The sequence below is a fragment of the Tursiops truncatus genome, chromosome 9, assembly GCF_011762595.2.
Source record: "Tursiops truncatus isolate mTurTru1 chromosome 9, mTurTru1.mat.Y, whole genome shotgun sequence".
NCBI classification, from domain to species: domain Eukaryota; kingdom Metazoa; phylum Chordata; class Mammalia; order Artiodactyla; family Delphinidae; genus Tursiops; species Tursiops truncatus.
The window spans coordinates 22,206,008-22,228,756 of NC_047042.1; the positions used below are offsets into that span (position 1 = coordinate 22,206,008).

At 39.4% G+C, this 22,749-nt stretch overlaps 1 protein-coding gene across 1 annotated transcript in view; it reads right to left on the minus strand.

The window, feature by feature from the left end:
- Nucleotides 1-20,821, minus strand: part of MAGI2 (membrane associated guanylate kinase, WW and PDZ domain containing 2) — a 1,339,714-nt gene extending 1,318,893 nt beyond the window's left edge. The window contains exon 1 of the mRNA XM_033862934.2: nt 19,639-20,821. Within this exon, the coding sequence (XP_033718825.2) occupies nt 19,639-19,939 (301 nt within the window). The 5' untranslated portion in view covers nt 19,940-20,821. The remainder of the gene's footprint in view (nt 1-19,638) is intronic.
- Between the last annotated feature and the right edge of the window lie 1,928 nt (nt 20,822-22,749).

Below are 22,749 nucleotides of genomic sequence, written 5' to 3' on the forward strand. Positions count from 1 at the left end.
AATGACAGAGAGGCGACTTCACAAAGTGAGTGTCTAATTTGATGTCTTTATTGACCTTATTCTCCACTCCCACTGAATCCTCAAGTTTATATAAAAGCTTCAGGCAACTTTATTAGAATGACTTAAGTTCTTAGAGGTTTTTATCAAACCCTTTGTGTCCTTGGGAATAGAGGAAAAATTGTTTTTGTGCCACAAAGTTACTAAAGAAACATGGAGGAAAAAAGCAGCCTATAGGAATGAGTTTCTTGACTCCTACACAATTGTCAGTTCCACAACGTTAATCCACACGAATGTCTGGGGCCCCAAGCACAGACTACAAGAAAAATACTTAATAGTCTCCAAAATGACCCCAAGTATGTAATCAGACAACTAATTATAAATACTGTTTACTATGTATGTACTAACACATATGTGCTCATAACCTCTACTTTTTCATATATTACACGTGCAAGGAATACAACAAAACTCAACAAATACAAATCCATCTTCCCTCTAGCTTCTCTAACAGAAAAGGACAACAGCCTTATCTGTCAGAGGCAAGGAAATGGCTTCTTCCATACTATGTTACAGTGTTAAACTGTGCCCTGCACACACTTGGGTTTATGTCTGGAACACCAAAGAAGACCAAAATCAATATTAAATTGCTAACTCCAAATATTAATAAATGGTTTCTGCAGTGAAATTAAGACTGATAAGCTTGAATGTTAGCTTAAGGGAATAGCCTATTCTTTTCTTTCCCTTTCTATATTTGCTTTTGCTAAACTTCACTCAGGCTGGAAATAATCATAATAATTGGAACCAGCAGAAGGAAATAGCTGATCCTGCTAGGCAAGATGAAATAAATCTGCAACCCAACCAATACTAAATATAAGCTCCACATGAGCATACTAGAACAAAACACCTGAGATAAGAAAGTTCTTTGGAGCCAAATCCCCAAGTTTACATTTTACAAGTAGATATGTTTTGGAAATGCAATATTTATAAAGTATCTGGATGCCACTGAGTGTAAACAAACAGCAGATTTATGTCAAGTGTAGCAGTAAGACTAACAATTTCCTAGAGGGTAAGGAAGAAGACAAATAAGAAATGTTTGATCTCTGAAAAAAAATATTCATATAAAGGGATAATTTAATAAACTTTCAAGTTCACAAAATAAAATTTGTTTAAAAACTTCAGAAAGCATAAAAACACTGTTAAGGGCATTTTAAATTCTTCGTCGTTTGTAGAATTTGTTTCTCCTTGTCTTTTAACACAGTCCTGTTATAGTATTTTTATAGTTGCCAATGATGTATGCTATGCAATACTGAGACAGCAGAATAAGAAATATTATAACACTTCTAAGATGCTTATGATTTCAACATGAAAATTAGGGATTAATTTTGAAGTGTCTGAATCATTCTAAGACAGGAAGAAAGAAAAGAAATGCATGTCTCCTCTAACAGAAATTCTGAAGTTTTGGAAAGGGAAACAGAACTAGAAAAGTGACGCAATATTTAGGTATTAACAACTGTCTGCTCTGCAGTTTTGGGCACCCATCTAGGGTATTGGATCATTAATTCTCTAGACTGTCCTGTTTCAGTAACACAATAAACTGGATAAGAGTATGGGCTTTTAAGTCAGGCTGCCATTTAGTACTGAGTGACCTTGGGCAACCTGAGCGACCTTGGGCAAGTAATGAAACTTCATGCTTCAGTTTCCTCAGGTTTAACTGAGATGATAGATATCACTTTCCTCATAGAGTTAATGTGAGCCTTCAATGAATGTAATTAGATGTGAAGTGGGACTTTTCCTGTTTTTCCGGAATGTAGCTTCATAGCTGAGGACAATGGGAAATAAGCAAGTTATCAATTATATCCATGGTAAAACCAGTCCAAAGACCATCACTCCCAATAGCCCAGATGAGAAGACTAAGTATTTGAAAAAGAGATTCCACAAAAAAGATTCCTTGAAGGGAATCTTAATAGACAATGAAGTGTCATCTCACCTTCCTTCTCAGACTGTGCTGCACATAAGAAAGTGGTCACTCACGAGGATTACTCCCAGACTAGCTGCTTGTTAAATTCTTGAAACAGTCATAGTTGCCCCATGCTGCTACCCATAAGCAAACTCTGAAAGAGTTCTTGGATGAACCTGAAAGGTTTTCTCATAAGCCTGGGGATATTCATAAAGACAGGGATTTATGCCCACTTCTTGCCATAGAATCCTGAAGGTGGGAACTTGGGTGGAGCTGCCCATGATATTGGAACACGAAGAGATGTGGCTGAATTTCCACAACATGATGAGTCAAGGAAATATGAAGTTTTCGTCCTCCTTTGACCTGACCTCAGTGGAGACAGGTAGAGCGTGGATGGCGGTGGAGCAAATAAAGCAAAGAAACAGATCACACTTTTTTCATTATTGGGTTCCAGAGTTCTTGATCAAGATTAAGCTCAAAAGAGAGGAGAACCTTTCGATTGGATGCAAGGTTAAAGTTTGTACAATATTTTGAACAGACTACATTTTTTAATACCTGAAAGTGAGACTATTCTGTTACATGAAAGCAAAAACAATTATAAGGTGGGGTGGTGAGGTCTTTAGTAAAGCAGGGGTGAGAGGAAAATTAATTTTTCTTGTTTGTACCCTTTGAGTCCAACCTGTTCAATACACTGGTCACATGAGCAAGTACATGTGGCTGGAATGTACTAAGTGGTCAATATAACCTAGCAGGTTTTGTTATTATTACTAAATATTTTTTATTAATTGCCCCTAAGTAAATTCAACAATGCTTACGTTGCAGGGCTATGTAACATGAACTTTCAAGTTCAACATGTATTACTTCAGGGAATGTCACATGAATACCTAAACTGAAAAATTAGAAAATTTACTGATTTACCTATCAACCAAATACATCAAAATATCAAGTGGAAAAAAGAAAAGGAGAAAATACTCATAGTACAAAAATGTGTACTGTGGTTTTCTTGACTGAGCTCTTATTTCTGATTACTCAGACCATTTAAAGATGTTTTTAAAGGGATGGGACATGAACACCATTTTATTACTAATTTACTATGTAGCACTTAATCTACCACCTCTACATTTTCCTTAGTTCTCAAATAGAGCAATTTTCTCTCCTAGAACAGCCTGAAACAATTCTCCTCCTAGATGAAAATCTCCCTGCTGGAGCAAAAGAGCCAATTTAAATGTCCCAACAAAGAAGATCTCTTCGTCTAACTAACCTTCTAAGCTACCTTCTAATACTGGAGGTCTGTGGCAGTGTCATTCCGCCTCAATTATTAGTAGCTAAACTCTCTCAGATGTTGATGGGTAATCAACTGAGCAACCTGGCTTTTTACAGGGCTCATACTATTTTGAATCAAGTAAGCATACGTTATATATGTTACATATGTTAAACTATTTAACACATAACTTTTAAATTAAACAGAAACAGATTCCTTTCACAAGTTTCAGTGTAAGGATGGAAATGATACAGTAGGAAAATTTTGTGATTTGGATTAATGATGGGCAAGAATGCATTTCAGAACAAAATAGGGCATATTTGGAGGAAAAAATAACAATTTTAGCAAAATTAGTCTCATAATGGATGAGGTAGGTAGTGATCATGTTGCCAAAAATCTACCACAGCATAATATAAAGAGCTGTGAGTATATTTAAAAATAAATTATTTGAAATGTTTAAAAATATTTTTCAAGGATATAGCTATAAACTAAAATGATTATACTTACCAATGTTTGTTAATTATGGGCAGAGTTTCTATATGTAGCTGATGGTTAATTTTATGTGTCAACTTCACTGAGCCACAGGGTGCCCAGATATTTGGTCCAACATTATCCTAGCTGTGTCTGTGAGGGCATTTTTGGATGAGATTAACATTTAAATCAGTAGACTGAGTAAAGGACACTGCCCTCCCTAATGTGGGTGGGCCTCATCCAATCAGTTGAAGACCTGAACAGAACAAAAGGGCTGACCCTCCCCCAGTAAGGGAGACTTCTTACTCCTACCTGACTGCCTTTGAACTGGGACATCAGTTTTTTCCCGCCTTTAAATTCAAACTGAAACATCAGCTCTTCTTGGGTCTCAGGTCTGCTGGTCTTCAGACTAAACTACACCATCAGCTTTCCTTAGTCTCTAGTTTGCCAACTTACTCTGCGTATATTGGGACTTGTCAGCTTCCATAAACACATGATCCAATTCCTTATAAAAAACATCTTCCTCTTTCTTTCTTTCTTTCTCTCTCTCTCTCTCTCCCCTCATATATACATATATATGTCTCCTATTGGTTCTGTTTCTCTGGTGAACCCTGACAAATATAATGTTTCAAATAAATCAACTATTACAGGGAAAGAAGACCTTTATCATTCATCCATTCAAAATGTTACCTAAACATTCTACATATTTTCTGGCATCATTCCAAGTACTAGGGAAATAAACATAAATTAGATGTTGTCCCTACTGGATGAACTTGAGGTCTAATGCAAGTGACATATTTGACAACTTTATCAGCCAACCATTGTTATAGCAAATAGAAATGAGTAAATATTTTGTTGTGATACTAAGAATCAGGAGGCTCTGGATCTAATTCTCACGTACCAATAGTGGATAAAATAAATGAACCTTGAGATCTTGAGATGTATATGCCATTCTTTTCATTTATAACCAAAATTATATACCACATACAGTTCAAAATACTTCATATTTCATTTCTGGGACCTTGAACTAGAGAAGATACCTGAAAGAAAGAAGATAAAATTTTGAGTGCTCAAAAATATGCACAGTCCTACCACTGCCATGTGGAAACATTTGAATAATTTTATGTGACAGAGAAGGTAATTCATTACAAACATAGTTTCAATGAAGAATTCCTAGTAAAACTTAGAGAAGAGTTTGGATTTTCAAGGTTTACTCCAAATATAGCCTAGAATATTACATCAATGGTCAAATATCTTGGTCTCAAAATAGCAGCTCACAGAACCAGAAAATGAGGCAGTTTTACTTCTGTGATCTCTGAATGAAAACTAAAAACATACAGCAGATAAAGGCAGCACTGTTGAAGACAAAGTTCCCACTATTATTGTTTGTATATGACTTGCTAGAAACATTATCTTTAGTGCTTAACAGTGATACATTAACATTAAAAATCCTTATATAATAAATGTATCCTATACGATACGTATTATAAAGAACCCAATTTAAAAAGTGGTTTGTACGTTATTACAGATTTATGTTCCCCCCTACCCCCAACACCCACCCTCTAAGTTAGAAGTACTAAGTAAAGAAGATTATATACGCAGGCCTGTTAAATACAGGCATCCCTCAAATTCCCATTCTTGGCCTCCTTTCACTCTCAATGCTCTTATAAAGGGACCAGAGCTCCCTGAAGGGCTACAGCTACCATCATAAAAAGAGCATAACTCAACTCTCTAATCTGCAGCTCCAGCAATTTTGTGAGCTCTAGATGTATGTGACCAACAACTGTTGAACATCAGAAACGTGCCATCTGCCAGGAACCTCAAACATATTATATTCCCAGGCACTCATTTTTTTCCACTCACTGTTTCAATTGAAGCAACATGAAATAAAAAAATCTGTTAAAAATGAAAAACAGGTCATTTTATAACTTTATTCTTTTAACTCACTATCTCCAACTCCAAGGCCTAGTCTAAATTGTTTTAAGTAAAACCAGTGATAAATATCTGGTGAATATAATAATATTACTTATTCACTAAGAGTCAAATATGCTGAAAATAGCATGCTGCTTCTTCCATAGTTGTCCAAGACAGCAATTTTCCATTTCTAAAACAGCCACTTCTACTGCAGATTAAATTTTAACATCTGTAGTTAATGGCATCTTCATCTACTCTGAACACCCACCCCCAGGGCAGTTATCTTTGACTCCTGCCTCCTCTTCACCACTACTTCCCAATCACTTGGATATAAATCCTTATCCATCCTGCCTCTATAATATGTCTCCAGTTCATGTCCTTCCATTCCCACCGCTGATTCCAGACCTTAGGCCTTGCTCTCACTTTCTTCTCCACTCAATACATACTTCACACCACATTTCCTCCCTGCCCCTATGCCTCAAAAACCAAAAACCCCAATCACTTTGATTATGCTTTTCCCTTGTTCAGATACCTTCAGTGGCTTTACTCACCTAGAGAATAATGTCCAAACTCTTTAGGTTTTCATTTAATACCTTCCCTGATATGATTCTAAGTTTCCTTTCTGGAAAAATCCTCAGTTGGTATCAAGATTACTTAGCTACCCCTTTCACTAGCCTCACTGACCTGTATTTAGTTCTCTCTACAGGAGGGTCATTTTCACCCTCTCCCACCTTTGGTCATGCTCTCCTCTCTGCTTTCTACACCTCCCCACCTCCCACTCATGCATTAGAGACCATTTCAAAGATCCCTTATGCTGTGAAGCACCCCCACACACATACACACACCCTCAGTGATCTTCCATCTCTTAAGTAATAACATTTCCAACTAAGCTACACTAAAGTTTTAGAAAACATTTCCATAGGCATTACCTTCTTGGATTCTAATAACCATTCTATAACATATGAAGCGACTGAGGCTCAAAGAAAGTTAATAGCCCCATAAGGACATGATAGCAATGAACTTGGGACTGGAATCCAATTAAGTCCTCTTACTCCAGGATCCACACTCCTTACATTATATTCCTCTGCTTCTTCCTTTCCCTCCTTTGTGCTCTAAAAGCAGTATGTTTATATCTGTACCATTCCACTAAAACTCAGTGTTTTAAGGTTAGCTTTGTATGTGATTGCTTCTCCTTCTACTCTGTAGTCTTGGAAAGTAGGGTCTGACCATTACTATTTTAATGCCAGGACCTAGCTTTAGCATGACACAAAACAGAAGTATAATAAATAATTATTTATTCAATTAATCAAAGGATCTTAATTTGCTACAATATTTTTATTGATGAAAAACATGTATTTATGTGACAAATACAGAAATTCAAGCTCAAGTCTCTTCCATCATAACACACACACACACACACACACACACACAAACACACACAAACACCTCTATCTCTTTTAACATGCATCTCCTAGATAGATAACTGTCCATTACCTTTCCTACTAAACAGACTTCTTGAAGGAGTGGGATGCACGTGCTATTTCCATTTTCTTACTTCCTATTCACTCTTCAAACCTGTGACATGAACTCTTCTGCACCACCCATTCCAATGAAATGACACCAAACAAAGGTGACCTCCATTTTTGCCAAATGCAATGGAAATGTTACAGACATCATGTTTCTAACCATGGTGCTGACCACTCACTCAGTGTTAAGACTGTTCTGATAACAGTCTTAGTTTCCTTCCTGGGATCCCCTGACTTCTGAAACGTAGATGCCACAGTGTTTTCTTATTCTTTTTGTCTTTATTTTCTCTCATTGGATAATCTCATATTCACTAATTTACACATTCAGCCCCACTCACTCTTCTGAATTTTAGACATGGGATATTCAGATGTCTACCACTTGAATTCTTTCTGCACACCTCATATTAAACATATCCCAAATGGAATTACCTTCTCCCCACATCTACATCTTGCCACCAGTCTCTATAATGATTGGCACCACCTAAAAGACACCAGAAAGTCAGCAAGACTCCTTTCTTTCTCTTTGTCCCCATACAATCACGTGTACTGACAATTTTACCATCCACAGTTTTCTTGCCTCAGACCTCTCTTTCCCATTCCTACCCTCATTATTTTAGTTCAAGACCTCAAAACCTCTCCTCTGGGTAAATCTATAGCCTCCTGAATGGTCTTCCTGCCTCTTTCCTCAACCTCCTTTAATTAGGTTTCTTCATTGCCTACATGTGTTCCATGAAATGTTGCCTACAGTTGCCCTCACTGGGAAAACAATGCACAAACATGACCTTCTTAATCCTGTTCTTAAAACCTTTCTAACACAGAGAGGCAAGCTAGCATACTGGTTAAGATAGTACCTAGGTTAACTCCTGGCTCATTTAATTATTATGTGGCTTTGGGCAAGTTTCTTTATCTCTCTGAGCTCATTTTCTTATCCACAATGGAGTTTATGATAGTACCTACCTTGTAGAGGTAAAATCAATTAACATTTACTTAAAGTATTTAGAACACTACCTGACATATAATAAGCACCGCACAAACATCTGTCATTAACGACGATGTTAATAATAATAAAGCAGTAATACTCAGTGGTTCACCATTCAGTTCTATACGATAGCTTAGCCCAATCTAACCGCCCTCCCTCATTTATTACTACTGTCTATATTAAATTCCAGACTTTAGTACTTAGAAACTCTTCTTTATCACATTCCTAGAAACTCTCAATATCAATGCCTCCTTGCCTTTTTCTCTAGAAGGGTCCTCCTACCCTTCTCACCTGATTTCCTAGTGAAGTATTCTCTTCTCCATGAACTGTTGCTTGAAACCTCAGGAGAGACCAGGTACCCTTCTGCTAGGCATAGACCTTCTGAAATATTTATTCCATTCAAAATTCTTACTTATAGTAATTGTTAAACCAAATTGAATATTAACATACAGTATATATGGTAATTATAACATCAAACAATATATGTGTGTGAAATATATACATATACATTATACATACAGTATTGAGCCTAGACTGTACTCCAGGCCTTAAGCTAAGCATCCTATAGGCATTATAATATTTATTCCTCATAACATCTTTGTAAAGTAGGTTTGTAATGATACTTGTTTTACAAAGGATGGAACTGATATATAGAGATGTGAAATAACTTGTTCAATTCACAGCTAGCATGGGAGTAGAGCTGTGACTGGAATCCACATCTGTCTGTCTCCAGAGTTCCATGCTCTTAACTATATACTGCACTGTGAAATTCCTGGCACAGGATCAAGATTTACACACCTTACTACAATCACTATCTAGCACAGTGCTTAGAACATAAGCACAACATTAAAATATATACAGAGTCCATGTAACTACTTGAACTGTATTCCATAGTGTAGAATACTAAGAAGTCCTAACTCATATTTCTTCTCCAAAATGTTTTTTCTTACCTTTTATTCTGATTACATAAAGGATGCTATCCATTATGTAATGAAAGAACCTTCTCCTTAATGATTTTTAACTCAGATCACATAGACATACCACAGGATGGACTACTTGAGGATGCAGACAATGTCTTAATGAAGTCTTATTCATCTTTTTATCACCAGTCCCTAGTTCAATGCCAGATAGAGAATAGGTTACCAATAAATGTTCACTGAATAATAACTAGATGAATTCTAGCTCTGGAAGAATGGTGTTGGAACATTTTTGATGAGTCAGTTTATAATTATACACTCCTGGATCAATGGCATAGACATTTGTAAACACTCCATAATTCCAAAAATATTTCAAAATATTTCTGGCACACATTGGTGGGTATATTTTTGTAGCTGGTTTGCTTTCTTGATTATGTTCTGTTTTGGATAATGTTAAAATAAATTTGTGTTCCCACATATTTTACTTCTGAATGCTCACAATTTTCTGGAATTTAAAACAGAGGTCCAACCATAGCAAAACTGAATGAGATAATAGAGACATACCTAGAATTTGACTGAGCTTATGTTGCAGGAAAATACATCTTGGTTTATTCTTCAAATAGATTTCTGGTTTTGAAGGTATATTCACCAGTGCTCCCCAAAACAATAAAATAGGAATAAAATACTTATTTTTATACCATTTTACAGTTATATCAATCAAAAGATTTTGGCCTCAAAATACAGAAAACCCAATCCAAATGGCTTAAAATATCTTGTGTACTGTTAGCTCAATAACAAGAAGTCCTAAGAGAGGACTAGTTTGGGCTCATTATTCAAGGAGCCAGTAACTTTATATCACTCAGTTCTGCCATTCTCCACCTTTGGCCACTCTCCTCTTGATCACAAGATGGCTACAGTTGCCCCAGGTATCACCTCCATGTACAGCAACTTCCATAGACTGAAAAATGAATAGATCTGTCCTAGATCTTATTTTAAGTACTAAGAAGTTTCTCAGAAAGTCCCCAAGGGGCTTCACTTTACTTTTCATTACTTAGAGCTGGGTTATAAGCCATTTCCTAAAACAATCATTGGCAAAGAGATGGAATTACCATGCTTGGTTTAGACTAGGCTAAGTCCATTCCCTTGGGATAAGGCTGACATAATATGAAACACATGGCATAGCATCACATCAGCGTGTGGATACTTGAACAAAAACTGGCGTTCTGTTCAGTAAGGAATGAAGGGAGGGGGAAAATAAAAAATGCATTCCAGGTAGACAACCAACAATGTCTCTAATAACTTTGTGACTTTCTAAAGTCTGTATGAAAGCATATTCAATGAAAGCAAAGTACCTCCTTATTCAATGCTAAAAGAGTCAATTTCCCCAAGGATAAAGGGTGTCATGATACTCTTCACATTAAGACAATGAAGAATTTCCAATTAATTTTAAAAGGGAGACTTGGGATGAGAATATAAAAGGATATTTTCTTGATTCACAGTAGTAAGTTAGCATACTGTTAGGGCTATCAAAGATATAAATTTTAGGGCTTTCCTGGTGGCGCAGTGGTTGAGAGTCCGCCTGCCGGGGGACACAGGTTTGTGCGTCCGGGAGGATCCCACGTGACGCAGAGCGGCTAGGCCCGTGAGCCATGGCCGCTGGGCCTGCGCCTCCGGAGCCTGTGCTCCGCAATGGGAGGGGCTGTGGCGGTGAGAGGCCCGCGTACCGCAAAAAAAAAAAGAAAATTAAAAAGATATAAATTTTAAATAGTTCTTAGTAAAGTTTATGGTATATATGTACTTTATAAATTCATATATAGATACTCCAAAGCAAATTAATTGGACATAAGGAAAATGGCTTTAAATTAAAACATCAATGTAATTCGAATTATCATAATCTCCACTTCATAACAAAACCTCTTAGGACCCATGTTAATTAAGCTTAGTTTTTCTTGACATTTTCAAATTCTCAGTAAAGCAACACTAGTACCTGTATTTTAGCTAAACACTTATAAGTTAGGCATCATTTAACTTATTTTTAAATGATTACTTCTTCAGAATTGTAATATATCACATATTCAAAGCATGTTGGATCCAGTCCTCTTATTTTACTCTGAGACAACTAAACCAGTGCAATTTAAACTACTCTGTAATATGTTATCAAGTTCATGAATAAGCATGCCCCTATCTCTGCCCCTTCCTTTGCTACATTAACATTAGGACATTATCCTAGGCATTTGTAGGCCACCAGCCACTTGGTGATGTAAATAAAAGTAACTAAAATCCAAACTATCAAATTCTTATTATCATTTCTTAACAACTAATATATATGAAATACAGAAATCATCTGGGCACTTGATTTCGCTGTCTTTAGGTCTCCCGTTATCAAAACTAATAAAGGTTAAAAATACCACTCACAGTTGGAAATTTATGGGTACCTATGTAAGCTTTTCAGCTAGATTTGTCACACATGGAATAATTTTATGTAACTCTGACTAAAGTGAGACTGTATCCTCACATGCATAAATGCCTTTCTGGGACCATTGATTTAAAAACTGGCATTGAGGGACTTCCCTAGACATCCAGGGGTTGAGACTCCGTGCTTCCACTGCAGGGGGCGCAGGTTTCAATTCCTGGTCAGGAAACTAGGATCCCACATGCTACGCAGCGTGGCCAAAAAATAAATTAAAAAAAAACAAAAAGTAAAAAAACTAGCATTTAACCTTAGTGTTTCAAAAGTGTGTGTGTGTTCCATGTATACAAAGAAGCAGAACAGAACAAATTTGCTATTCACTAGAGTGACTCTGCCACACTGAACTTAAGAAAAGGAAAGAAAAGGTACTTCCAACCAAAGAGGAAAAGGAGATAATGTTAGAGATAATGTTTCAGAAAAAATACTAAGAAGGAAGGTTTTAGTATTTTAACTGCAGATGGGTAAGAGCATCTTTGAAAATATTCCTGCTTTTCCATAGAGGCATCACCTTCTGTCTAAAGCCCCAGTCCTAACAAAATGGCCATCCACTAAGTACCTGACTTGCCGGAAAGGCAAGATTACAGTTATTCACGTTCAGGGTGCTTTTGGAAATAAGCCACAATTTTGGGGAGATTTTTGTGACCCTTTAGGCCTAAATGCTTGTTATTTTTTTGATTGAATAAACTTGACGTGTAACATTGTATAAGCTTAAGGTGTACAGCATGCTACTTTGATACACCTATATATTGTAGTATGTTGTAGTGATATTTATCACAGTAATAATTATAGTCAAATATTATTGTCTCTATTAATGCTTGTTATTTTTTGAAGAAACTTTGTCTAGTAAAGAGTTGCTTTAACATCCTTATAGCACAGACTGCAAAGAAAGGCAAACTGGGTTCAACTGTGGACTGATCATAATGCTTCACAGATGCAACATTGGACATTTCATATCTCTGAAACTTGCTCGTGCTTGCAATCCAGCTAATCAGATTTTGACAAGCTTAGGGTATGTTGCTAGATTAATCTGTGGGTTTCTACAGCACTTGTTATCCTTGAATTAATATATATTCCAGCTAAGTATGCACCTTCTTGTGCACAGTGATACAAAATACTAGGATAAGCACCATTGCTCACCTATAAAATGATAAATAAGTGTTAAAAATACATATAATTGGTTTTTGCATTTAACATTTTTACTGAGACATTCTCTATGATCTTTCAAGTGCAATGTAAAGTGCAAACAGCCCCTACGCTACCTGTAATCCATGGCAATATAAATAAGTCACTGTAACATTTGGGAAACTCATGTTTTAAGAAACTTCTTTAAACACAATGTAATATGAAAAATAGATAAATAAAATATACACTTTTTGTTAAACAAGTTTGCTTCTTCCTATTTCATTTCACAGTCACTTAATTAAACCCATGGCTATTTATAGAAAAATCTCTGATTTCATATGCACAAGTTTCACTAAAGGCAGTTAAAAGGTTCAAAACATTAATCCACAAATTTTATCATTAGAAAAATCAATATCTTTTACTTCACACTATAAAGGTTTACTCTTTCTTCTGTCACATATTTGTTTGGGGCCATTATTGGATATATGATGACTGCCATAAAAGTGAAATTTTTTTTAAGTAAACCAAAATAACTGAAAATAACACAAAGCCGGACATGGATTCGTGTAACAATTACAGGGAGAAATGTTTTCCAAGGTAAAACAAGCCATAAAATATGTTAAATATTGAAACAAATCTAATTATTCATTTAAAATATCCATCATTAACCTACTGGATCCTTGAAAATAGATGCACTGGATGCATCTGAGTTAATATTCAATCAGTTGTCAAAAAAGGAAACTTTTTTCTGTTACTTCTAGACTATCCAAAGCAGACAACACTGTATATTAAACTTTAAACAATTTTTTTAAGTTTGTAAACAATTAATCTCCAAATGGAGTCTTTTTTAATAGAGTAACATGTCAATGAAATGTAATAACAGAAGCAATTATTAACTTCCTATGACAATATGAGTATTTTACAACAGTTTTAAGCAGATGCATATCCCTATATAAGTCTATGTAAAATCAGTACTTATCAACCTATTACTAAATTATCTATACAAAGTAATAATTTACTTTTATTAAAGTAAATTTCACATCAGTCCTTTCTGTAAACAGAAGAGAGGGAGCTGGGACTAGAACAGAATAAATAATTAAAGAGTCACAATACTAAGCAAGTTGTAAGACCCTATCCCATGCTTCTTATCATGATAAATAGCCAGATTGTAGCTTAGAAAGATTTTTAAAAATTAATATTGGATTAATTGGGCGATTGGGATTGACATATATACACTGATGTGTACAAAACTAATGACTAGTAAGAACCTGCTGTATAAAAAAGTAAATAAAATAAAATTCAAAAATTAATATTGGGCACTGGACCTTCAAGGTAGATGGTCCTATTGAATTCTAAGAAGGGACTAAGTCAGCTGAAATGCTAAACTCACTGGGGGAGGCTGATGGTAAATCCTTCATCTTTAAAGTGTTAATATAATTACTTATATTGAGCTGCTGACGTGCTCACAGATGCAAAGTAAACTTTTTGTTGAATTTTGGTGTATTTTCCCTTATTATACATGGTTGACTGTGAACACTTAAGAATTAATTCTGTTTCGTGATTGCCCTTCTTTATGAGGTCTTGATCTCTAGCTAAGAAATAAAAGTTCTGCCTTAAAACATGATAATAGTCGGGACTTCCCTGGTGGCACAGTGGTTAAGAATCCCCCTGCTAATGCAGGGGACATGGGTTCGAGCCCTGGTCCGGGAAGATCCCACATGCTGCGGAGTAACTAAGCCCATGCGCCACAACTACTGAACCTGCGCTCTAGAGCCTGCGAGCCACAACTACTGATCCTGTGCGCCACAACTACTGAGGCCCGCGCACCTAGAGCTCACGTTCTGCAACAAGAGAAGCCACCGCAAGGAAAAGCAGCTTATGGCAACTAGAGAAAGCCCACACACAGCAACGAAGACCCAACGTAGCCAAAAATAAATAAATAAAATATGATTATAAAAAAAACCCCACTATACTACCATCTAATAGTCACATGCAAGAAGTATAAATAAATTCCTAAGGTTAAATTAGTGAATTCGAATAGGATTTCTGTGCTTGTCAAGCCTAGAGTAACTGATTCAATATATTCACCAACTGTTTAGGAGAAGAGATATGGGTACAAAGGGAATAAATAACTGGGGAAAAACTATGGCTAGAGTATAAAATAAATATAAAACAGATCTTTACACATAAAGATGGTATCAGTGAGAGTTATTTTTAAAATGTGAAAACATGTTCCATTCCACTTAATGGCATTACTCTTCACATTAATGCTCTTCAAAGAAGACTACTACTTGCAAATTACTCATAGTATTAATTAGTCAATCATTTTCTATTTTTCAGTTAGTCTTCAAATAAGTGTAAAATATCTTGAAAGTTAAAAACATTTCATGTCACTAGCTCAAAATGACCAGTATGCTTGGAATAACATTTAGTAACACTTACATAATGCTTATTATCTGCCAGACACTACATCATTTAAATACATCTTATTTAATATTCTCAAGATACTATTACTACCCCAGGCTAGACAACTTGTTTATATAGCCAATACTAAGTGGCATACTCAGGATTCAAACCCAGACAGGCTACTTGGGAGACTACATTTAATGGCTACACTATCACAACTCTTGAGGGAAATGATTCAGCCAGGAACTGCTATGCATTTGAAAGCCACTGTTTAAACTACAAGCAGTCAGGGTTGTCAAATGTGAAAACCTTTTGCTCATTATGAATGTGAATGTGTGAATTTCAAGCAACTAAAAAGAAAAGTGAGCATAAGAAATATGGCAAAAGATTGCACCGTATAAATGTTAAGAGCAGAAATGGTGGCATTTAAATACATTAGCTGTGATCTCACCCCAAGATTACTCTCATTCAAAACAAACACATACAAAAAGCAGTCATATTTAGCATTCAAGGTCATACCACCTAAACTACGTACATTTAAAAAATATACTGAAAAACTAAAGTAGCATCCCCCATAAATTATGCCCAAAGATAAGTGTCTCATTAACCTTGTTCCAAAACATTAAAGATACTTTATCCTAAAAAAATTAACTGATCAAATTGTTTAAACAATTCAATAAAATTCACGTACATAAATTTCTATGGAGGAAAATCAATCTTGGAGAAAATTTGACACAATTTGTTTTCAGCTTTTCAAATAAAGGAAGCATAGAGGTTTAACTCTATGATACTACCTTGAAGTCAGTCAAAAAGAAAGCATGACTCAATAAATTTGGATCTTCTTTCCTTTGAAGGCATCTCTGAAAGGAGCAATAGGAGGGAGAGCAATGTACATCTTCTCTAGAACTGAATTTCAAAGGCTTTACTTGGCCCTTCTCCTACATCGGAAGAATTATAAAACATTTTGTCTTTTATGTTCCATCGTGAGATCCTAAACGGGAAAATAAGTTCAGGCTATGTAGGTCCCCATGTGGTTTTAGACGCAGTAGCTAGGAATGTAGGACACAATGGTCTATGTAACTGGCTGCTGTGAACTTTAGTGCAGATTTTAAAAGAAAAGAAAAAAAAAACCTTTAGCTCTTCAGCACAGATCTCAAAATCACTCAAGAAACGTCCTTCAAGTGCATCCACTGCATTAATGAGATCACAGAACAGAAGTGCTAGTTTAGATTAACTAGTTTGGTGAGGAAAGTTTATTATTATAAACTAAAAAGCCATAGTTTATAAATAATAATAGGATGTGACAATAAAGGATATTTTTCATATGTGACTCATCACTGTGTGGATTAAATGCAGCTTAAATTAGAAAAGAAATCCCCTGAATTTAATTAAATGGCTTTCAAAAATGGCTTTGAAAACATTTATACAATGTAGAAAAACTACATCTATTTGTCTACTGTGTCTTAAAATTCTGGTAGTTCACCTTCTTTTAAAATTATGATAATTTAATCTTATAACAACTGTAATATAAAATTAGCCAAGCACATAAATAAAAAGTGATTAAACAATGCAATTTTATCTGGTGCACTTTTTAATCAATATTCTTATATTCAAACTTCTTTTCTTGGCAAAATCTGCCTCAGTTTACCTGATTATATATGTAGTTTCTGTATAATACCCAACGTTTGAATACTCGAAAATCAACTATCTCATTAATATTTTAAAAATACAACTGCTAAACAAGCCATGTTTAAGTTTTTCAGTTACGCTAGTTTACTGGCTCTCTAGAAATAAGACTACTGAGCCAAGGGTTTCTAAATATTTTTCCAGCGAGTGAAATCTATAGTGAAACCCAAGACACACAGGCACGGTATCTACGGTTCTGAAATTTTCACTTTGCTTACAATGATAAAGTAAACCTATTATTATTTGACAAGGGAAAGAAAGATTTCAACAGGGGAATAGTATATGAATCACCATACATAGAAGAATATAAAAGAGGATTATATTTTCCACAAAAGCTAAAAGAAGCAATTATTTTTGCTCCTTGGTTAGTGATTCAGGAGGTTAATCAGATTCCTCTGGGGTTCTGTGAACATCATTATGAACATCAATCATCAATGGCTCAGTGAAGCGCAGAACTGAAGGTTAACACAGAATGAAAAGAAAATTTCCCTAAATATATCACATTATATGTGTATATGCCATGAGTTCTAAAAACAGTAATCTTCCAAATAAAATCTAACACAGAAGTTGAGTATCAGAGACCACCTTGGATCAAATCATGGAAGGATTTAAATGAGATCTAGTCCAGGTACCCATGTTACATAAGAATCCATGGCATGTGGTCATTGGCCTCTTCATAAACACTCACAATGATGGAGGCTCATGAGTTCACAATATAGTCCACAGATTTTTTTTTTAAAGCTCTATTAGAATCGTCTTAATAAAAGTAAAGATGCTTCATCCTTTAAAAATTTTCATAGATTCATCTTAGTTTGACCCTATAGAGTATCACAGGATAGTCAGAATTCCTTTTCTTACTTGATAGCTTTTCAAGATTTAATGATAGCTTTCATGCTTTCACTTTTCCAAGTCTTTCCACTGGATTTTATAGAATAGATTGACAATACCCAACAATCTCCCTTTCTTTCTTTTCTTGTCTTGCTGCTAGAGTTACAGTTTGGGAAGGTCCATCTCAAGATGCAGTGCTCAGAATGAGTACATTAAAATGTGGTAATAATTATAAACTATAATAGGACAATCACCTCTCATTAGGATATTATCATTAGTCCAACTTAACAATGCCTTAAGGTTTGCAGCCACTTTCCACTACAAATACCAACCTTGTTGCCAACAAAACCATGGTCATCAATTGTAAAGTAGATTTTTGGACTCAAAACCAAAACCTTACATTTATATCTATTGCTGCAAGATAGTACCATGACATCAAATATGTTAACATGAACGCCTATATTTGAGCCTCTGGTATGTCATCTTGAAAAATAGTAAGATACTCTATTTGCCTTCCTACCAAACTCATATTCTTCAGTTTCATTCAGTATGGAGCTATGTTGACCTACAAGTCAATGTTCACATTAGCCTATCTCAAGTCATCAGCTACTAATACTCAAGAATCCCCAATGAAAACTCTTTTTGTATGGCAATTTACAGTTAAGAAATTTTGACTGAGATTTCATTTTTCAGTGGCTTACTTTTAAAACTGGTTTATAGAGAAGAATAGCTCCCTAAGAGTGTTTCATATCCCCCGAAGAGTGTTTCCTGACAGCTGATCATGCACTAAGATTAAGTGGTCGCTCAAAATGCAGGCAATGACAGCTCAATTCCATCTATGAGGCGGGACAAACAATGTATCACCAACAAGAAACCTTTAGATTGATGTGAATGTGCACATACACATACACGCCACACACGAGATGCGAATGTGAGCTACAAAATGTATGAAATCCCACGTGGAAAACAAAGATACACTACTTAATTCGAGCTAAAGTTGTCCTCTTTCCAAGAAACTTTTATCTCCCTCTTCCCTCCTACGGACCATAATTTTCTTTCAGGCAAAGACAGAGACTTCTGCAACAGCCCATCACAGCCTTCAGCTGAGCCTCATCTAAACCAGGTTGGAGCTGACCGAGCCTGAGTTGTAACCAGCTGGCTTTTCCATCCAACTCCTCCTCAGAAACACGCCCCCCTCCCCCCTTTGCCCAAATCCGAAGCCAGAGGGGAGTCCAACCACAGAGAACTTCCACTCAACCCAATGTTCATAGTAAAGAACATTCCGGTAACCACGTCTCTCCTCCTGACCCCCAACGCTAGAACCCGCTGCTAGTGCCGCGCCTTCCTCGCGAACCGCCTCCCGCGGGCCAGCTCGGGGTGAGCGCCCGGGTTAGTCAGTGCGCACGTGACGCGCGGTGCCCACATGACACGATCGTGGGCGGGGGAGGGGGACAGGGGAGTGAGGCAGGGAAAAAGTTAAGGAAGACCCGTCCAAGCGCCCGAAGCAATCTGCCCCGTCCCTTCTTTGTCAACTAGTGGCTCAGGGATTCCCCCAAGGCGTCTTCAGTCCAGCTCCCGAGACGGAGGGCGCAGCTCTCTGCTCGTCCCGCCACCCCCTACTCCTCCCCGCCCTGCTGGTGATGCCGCTGCACCCTCAAGTTGCTCCTTCCTCCCCTTTCTCCCTTCTCCCCTTTCTCCCTCCCTCCTTTTCTTCCATCCTTCCTCCCTTCCTCCCTTCCCTCCTTCCTTCCTTCCTTCCCTAAAAGCTCTTCATCCACTGCGGGCCGTGCCGCTGACGCACATTCAATTGCCCCGGGAGCTCGCCTGCACCTCCGAGGTCACACAAGGCCGAACACCTACCAAAGGGGAGGGGATAACTGCGCAAACAAAGTTGCACGCCCCACCGCAATCCGCCCCTCCCTTCCACCGAGCCCCCCATTCGGAACCCCGGCAAAGCCCACTTGCTCTGCCGGTTCTCTCTCGACCTCACCCCACCGTCGCACAACACACACCCCCTTCCACACGCGAGCCCACCCTTCCATTATGCCCCGCGCTTGAAGCGGTCCAGCCTCCTGGCAAGAACCGAGCAAGCCGCTGCGCTCACCTTGCTTGACACACTTGAGCCGGAGGGGATCCTTGCAGTGTTTGATCACGGCAAGCACGTCCCTGATGGTGAGCCCCGCCACGGGGGTCTCGTTTACTTCCAGCAGCAGTTCCTCAGACACCAACTTGCTGCCGCTCTCATAGGCCACCTTGCCGGGCTTCACCTCCCCCAGGTAGGGGAACTGTCCATTCTCGGCGCCCCCCTTCAGTTCGAAGCCCAGCTGGCCCTCCGGGTTCCTGCCAATGACACTCTCATGGACTTTGCTAGTCCAGTGGCTTTTCTTTTTCAAGCTTTTGGACATGGCAGTGGGGTGAGTCGCCTCAGCTCCTGAGGGATTCCTTTGGGGTAGGGGAGTTGGTGCTGAGAGAATGAGGATGAAGGAGCCAGGGGGCCAGGAGGTGAGAAGAGCAGACTGCCTTCCTCCCGCCTCTGTTCGGTGCTTTCCCTCTTCTTTGGATGGAGTGTGGACGAGGAAGGGGGAGGATGACAGGGACGGCTGGGCAGAGGTAGGAGAGCTTGGGTGAGGTTGTGCTGTCCCTTGAATGACACTCAAGGCTGTGGCCCCGCAGCAGAAGAGAGCTGTGGTGGTGGCGGCAGCAGCGGCGGCGGCGGCGGCGGCAGCCAGAGCGAGCAGTAGCCGAGCTGGGGAGCGGGTGGGGTGGGGGTGGGGAAGGAGGGTAAGGATGCCGGGGGCCACTCCTGCGTGGTGCGAGTGGGAGCGCGCGCGCGCTCCTGAGCGTGTGTTGTTAGCTGATATCCATGGTAGCTGCAGTGGTAGCGGCAGGGTCCGCGCGCGCCCGCGCGTGTCTGTGTCTGTGTGCGCGCGTACTAGTTGTACTGTACTGGCAACAGGGGAGGAGGCAGAGGGCAGAGGAGGAGGGAGCGGGCTGGAGGGGGAGGAGGGGCACGCGCGCGCCGGGTGGGGAGCCGCTTCGCCGCTGTCTCCGCTCCCTCCCTCCGCCGCTTGACCCGGTAGTGAAGGCTGAGAGAGAGGCAGGCTGGGTCCGCCTGGCAGTCTACGGGAGGAGGCGGGAGCGGGAAACGAGGGGAGCCGAGGGCCGGCGTGGGGAGGCCGGCAGGAAGGGCTGCGAGCCCAGCGCGGACCTTTCTTCAGCCTCCCGGCGGCCGAGCGCTGCGCTAGGCTGCCGCGCTGTGAGCACGCCCTGACTTCCTCAGACCTGTGCGGGCCGGAGCAGAATTAGCGGCACCTGGACTTCGGCTCGCCCACTGCCGGGCGCTGCGGCTCGAGCGCCGCGAGCCTCGGGGCGCGGAATCCTGGCGTGAGAAAGCCGAGCTCTGGGACCCGCCCGGCGTGCGCTCGCCGGAGAAGGCCTGGGCGCTACGAGCCGGGTGGAGGCGTCGGAGTTCACTGATTAGACAGGCTTTGTCTTCTCACGTTTCAGTCAGACCCGTCGCAGAGTTCTCAGAATTCCCCTCCGAGGAGCGTAAAGTTAGAAAACTGGAGACTGGTTTTTCTGGCAGCCAGGGACGGGGAAGCAGCGCCCCGGCCTCTGGTGCAGACGGGAACTTAGCGGAGGCTTGAAGTGTAGGGGCTTCACTTTTCCAAGTTAGAAGAAGCGGGAAGAAAGGGACTGCGGGATGGGGGTGGGGACAGCTGCGGTAAGCAGTCTCCTCAGAGAACTGGGCAGTTTCACGCGGGATCTGCGGCGAGACCGCTGGGCACGCCCTCGCCGCGGGCGCCCTCAGAGCCGCCGGGCTGAGACGCGGGAGAAACCCTAAGTTGACCCGAGCAGACAGCCTCCTGCTACCTTGAAGGAGAAGTCTCCAAGGGCTGACAGAGCGGCAGAACAGGGGCTGGAACTCAGCTCGCTGGCCTGCCACCAGGCTCCTTTCCCTTCACCAAGTTTGCAGCCGGGAGGAGAGGTGAGGACCGGGGCGCCAGGATGCAGGAGGGCCGCTGGGTTTCACTCAAAGGCTAGTTTCGTGTGAGATGTTAGGGGTGACTTTTTAAATTCCTGTAACTGGTAGGTGAATTTAATTTGCTGTAGTTTCAAAATGATAATTTAAAAAAAAAAAGGTGCACACCCACTCATCTCTTTAAAGCAAAGCATGAAAAGCACTGACTTGTTAGGAGTCTTGCTGTCTGAGATGAAGACAGTGTGGGAGGCAAGCGGAACAGTTAAAAATGCTTAGTCGACCCAAACAAGGACCCAGTTTGAATTCAGGCTCTGCTACTTAGCAAGAGTATGATCTTGAATGAAGTGTCGACCTTTCTGAGCCTCAGTTTCCTTATTTGTTAAATAGGATTAAAAGTACTAATCTGACAGGACTACGGTAAGGATGAGATCAGGCAGAACGTGCAAAACGCTTGCCTGACATAGATGGGTAGGCACTGAAAATGATAATTTCCTCTTTTTTCCCCTTCTCGTATAACTCACTGTTTGGGGAAGTGGGGGATCAAAGCTAGTCACAACGGCAGAGATCTTAAAGAAAGATGATTTAACCGTGTCTTTTTTCACTTGAGAAAATGGGTCCCCAATGAATTGGCTTTGATTGGTGAGGATTATTCAGTGAGCCAGGAGCAATGCCAGGATCTGCAGCCAGAGGTGCGGGCAGTGCCCAGGTATGGGCAGGACTTTTTGTACCGTAGCCCAGTGTCACCCAATGAAGTTGGGTTTTAGCATTATGAGATACAGTCTTAAGTGGAAATTGGTAATTAGAACCAAATACAGTGTGTATTTTTAAATGCCATTTACAAACTAACACGTACGGGTAATACTAATATTTATGAAGTTCTTTTTTATCATTTATCTTTTTTAACATTTATCACATGTTGTTCTATAGGCTTTACATATATTAATTTATTTCTCCTGACATCTTAGTAAAGTATGCAATATTATCATCCCCTTTTACAGATAAGGAAACTGAGGCATACAGAGGTTAATTTTTGCAAGGCTGCAGTTTTAGTCAGTGGTGAAGCTCATATTCAGACCCAAGTGTTTGGCTCAAGACGTGGTCTCAGTCACTGTGTTGTACACTCTTCCCATGCAATTACCACATATCCTACCAGCAGTCAGAACATAGTGTCCCCAGAGGTTGGGTCTGCGTTTTATTGTAGAGGTACTTAGGGAAAAAGAAAACAAATGGGGC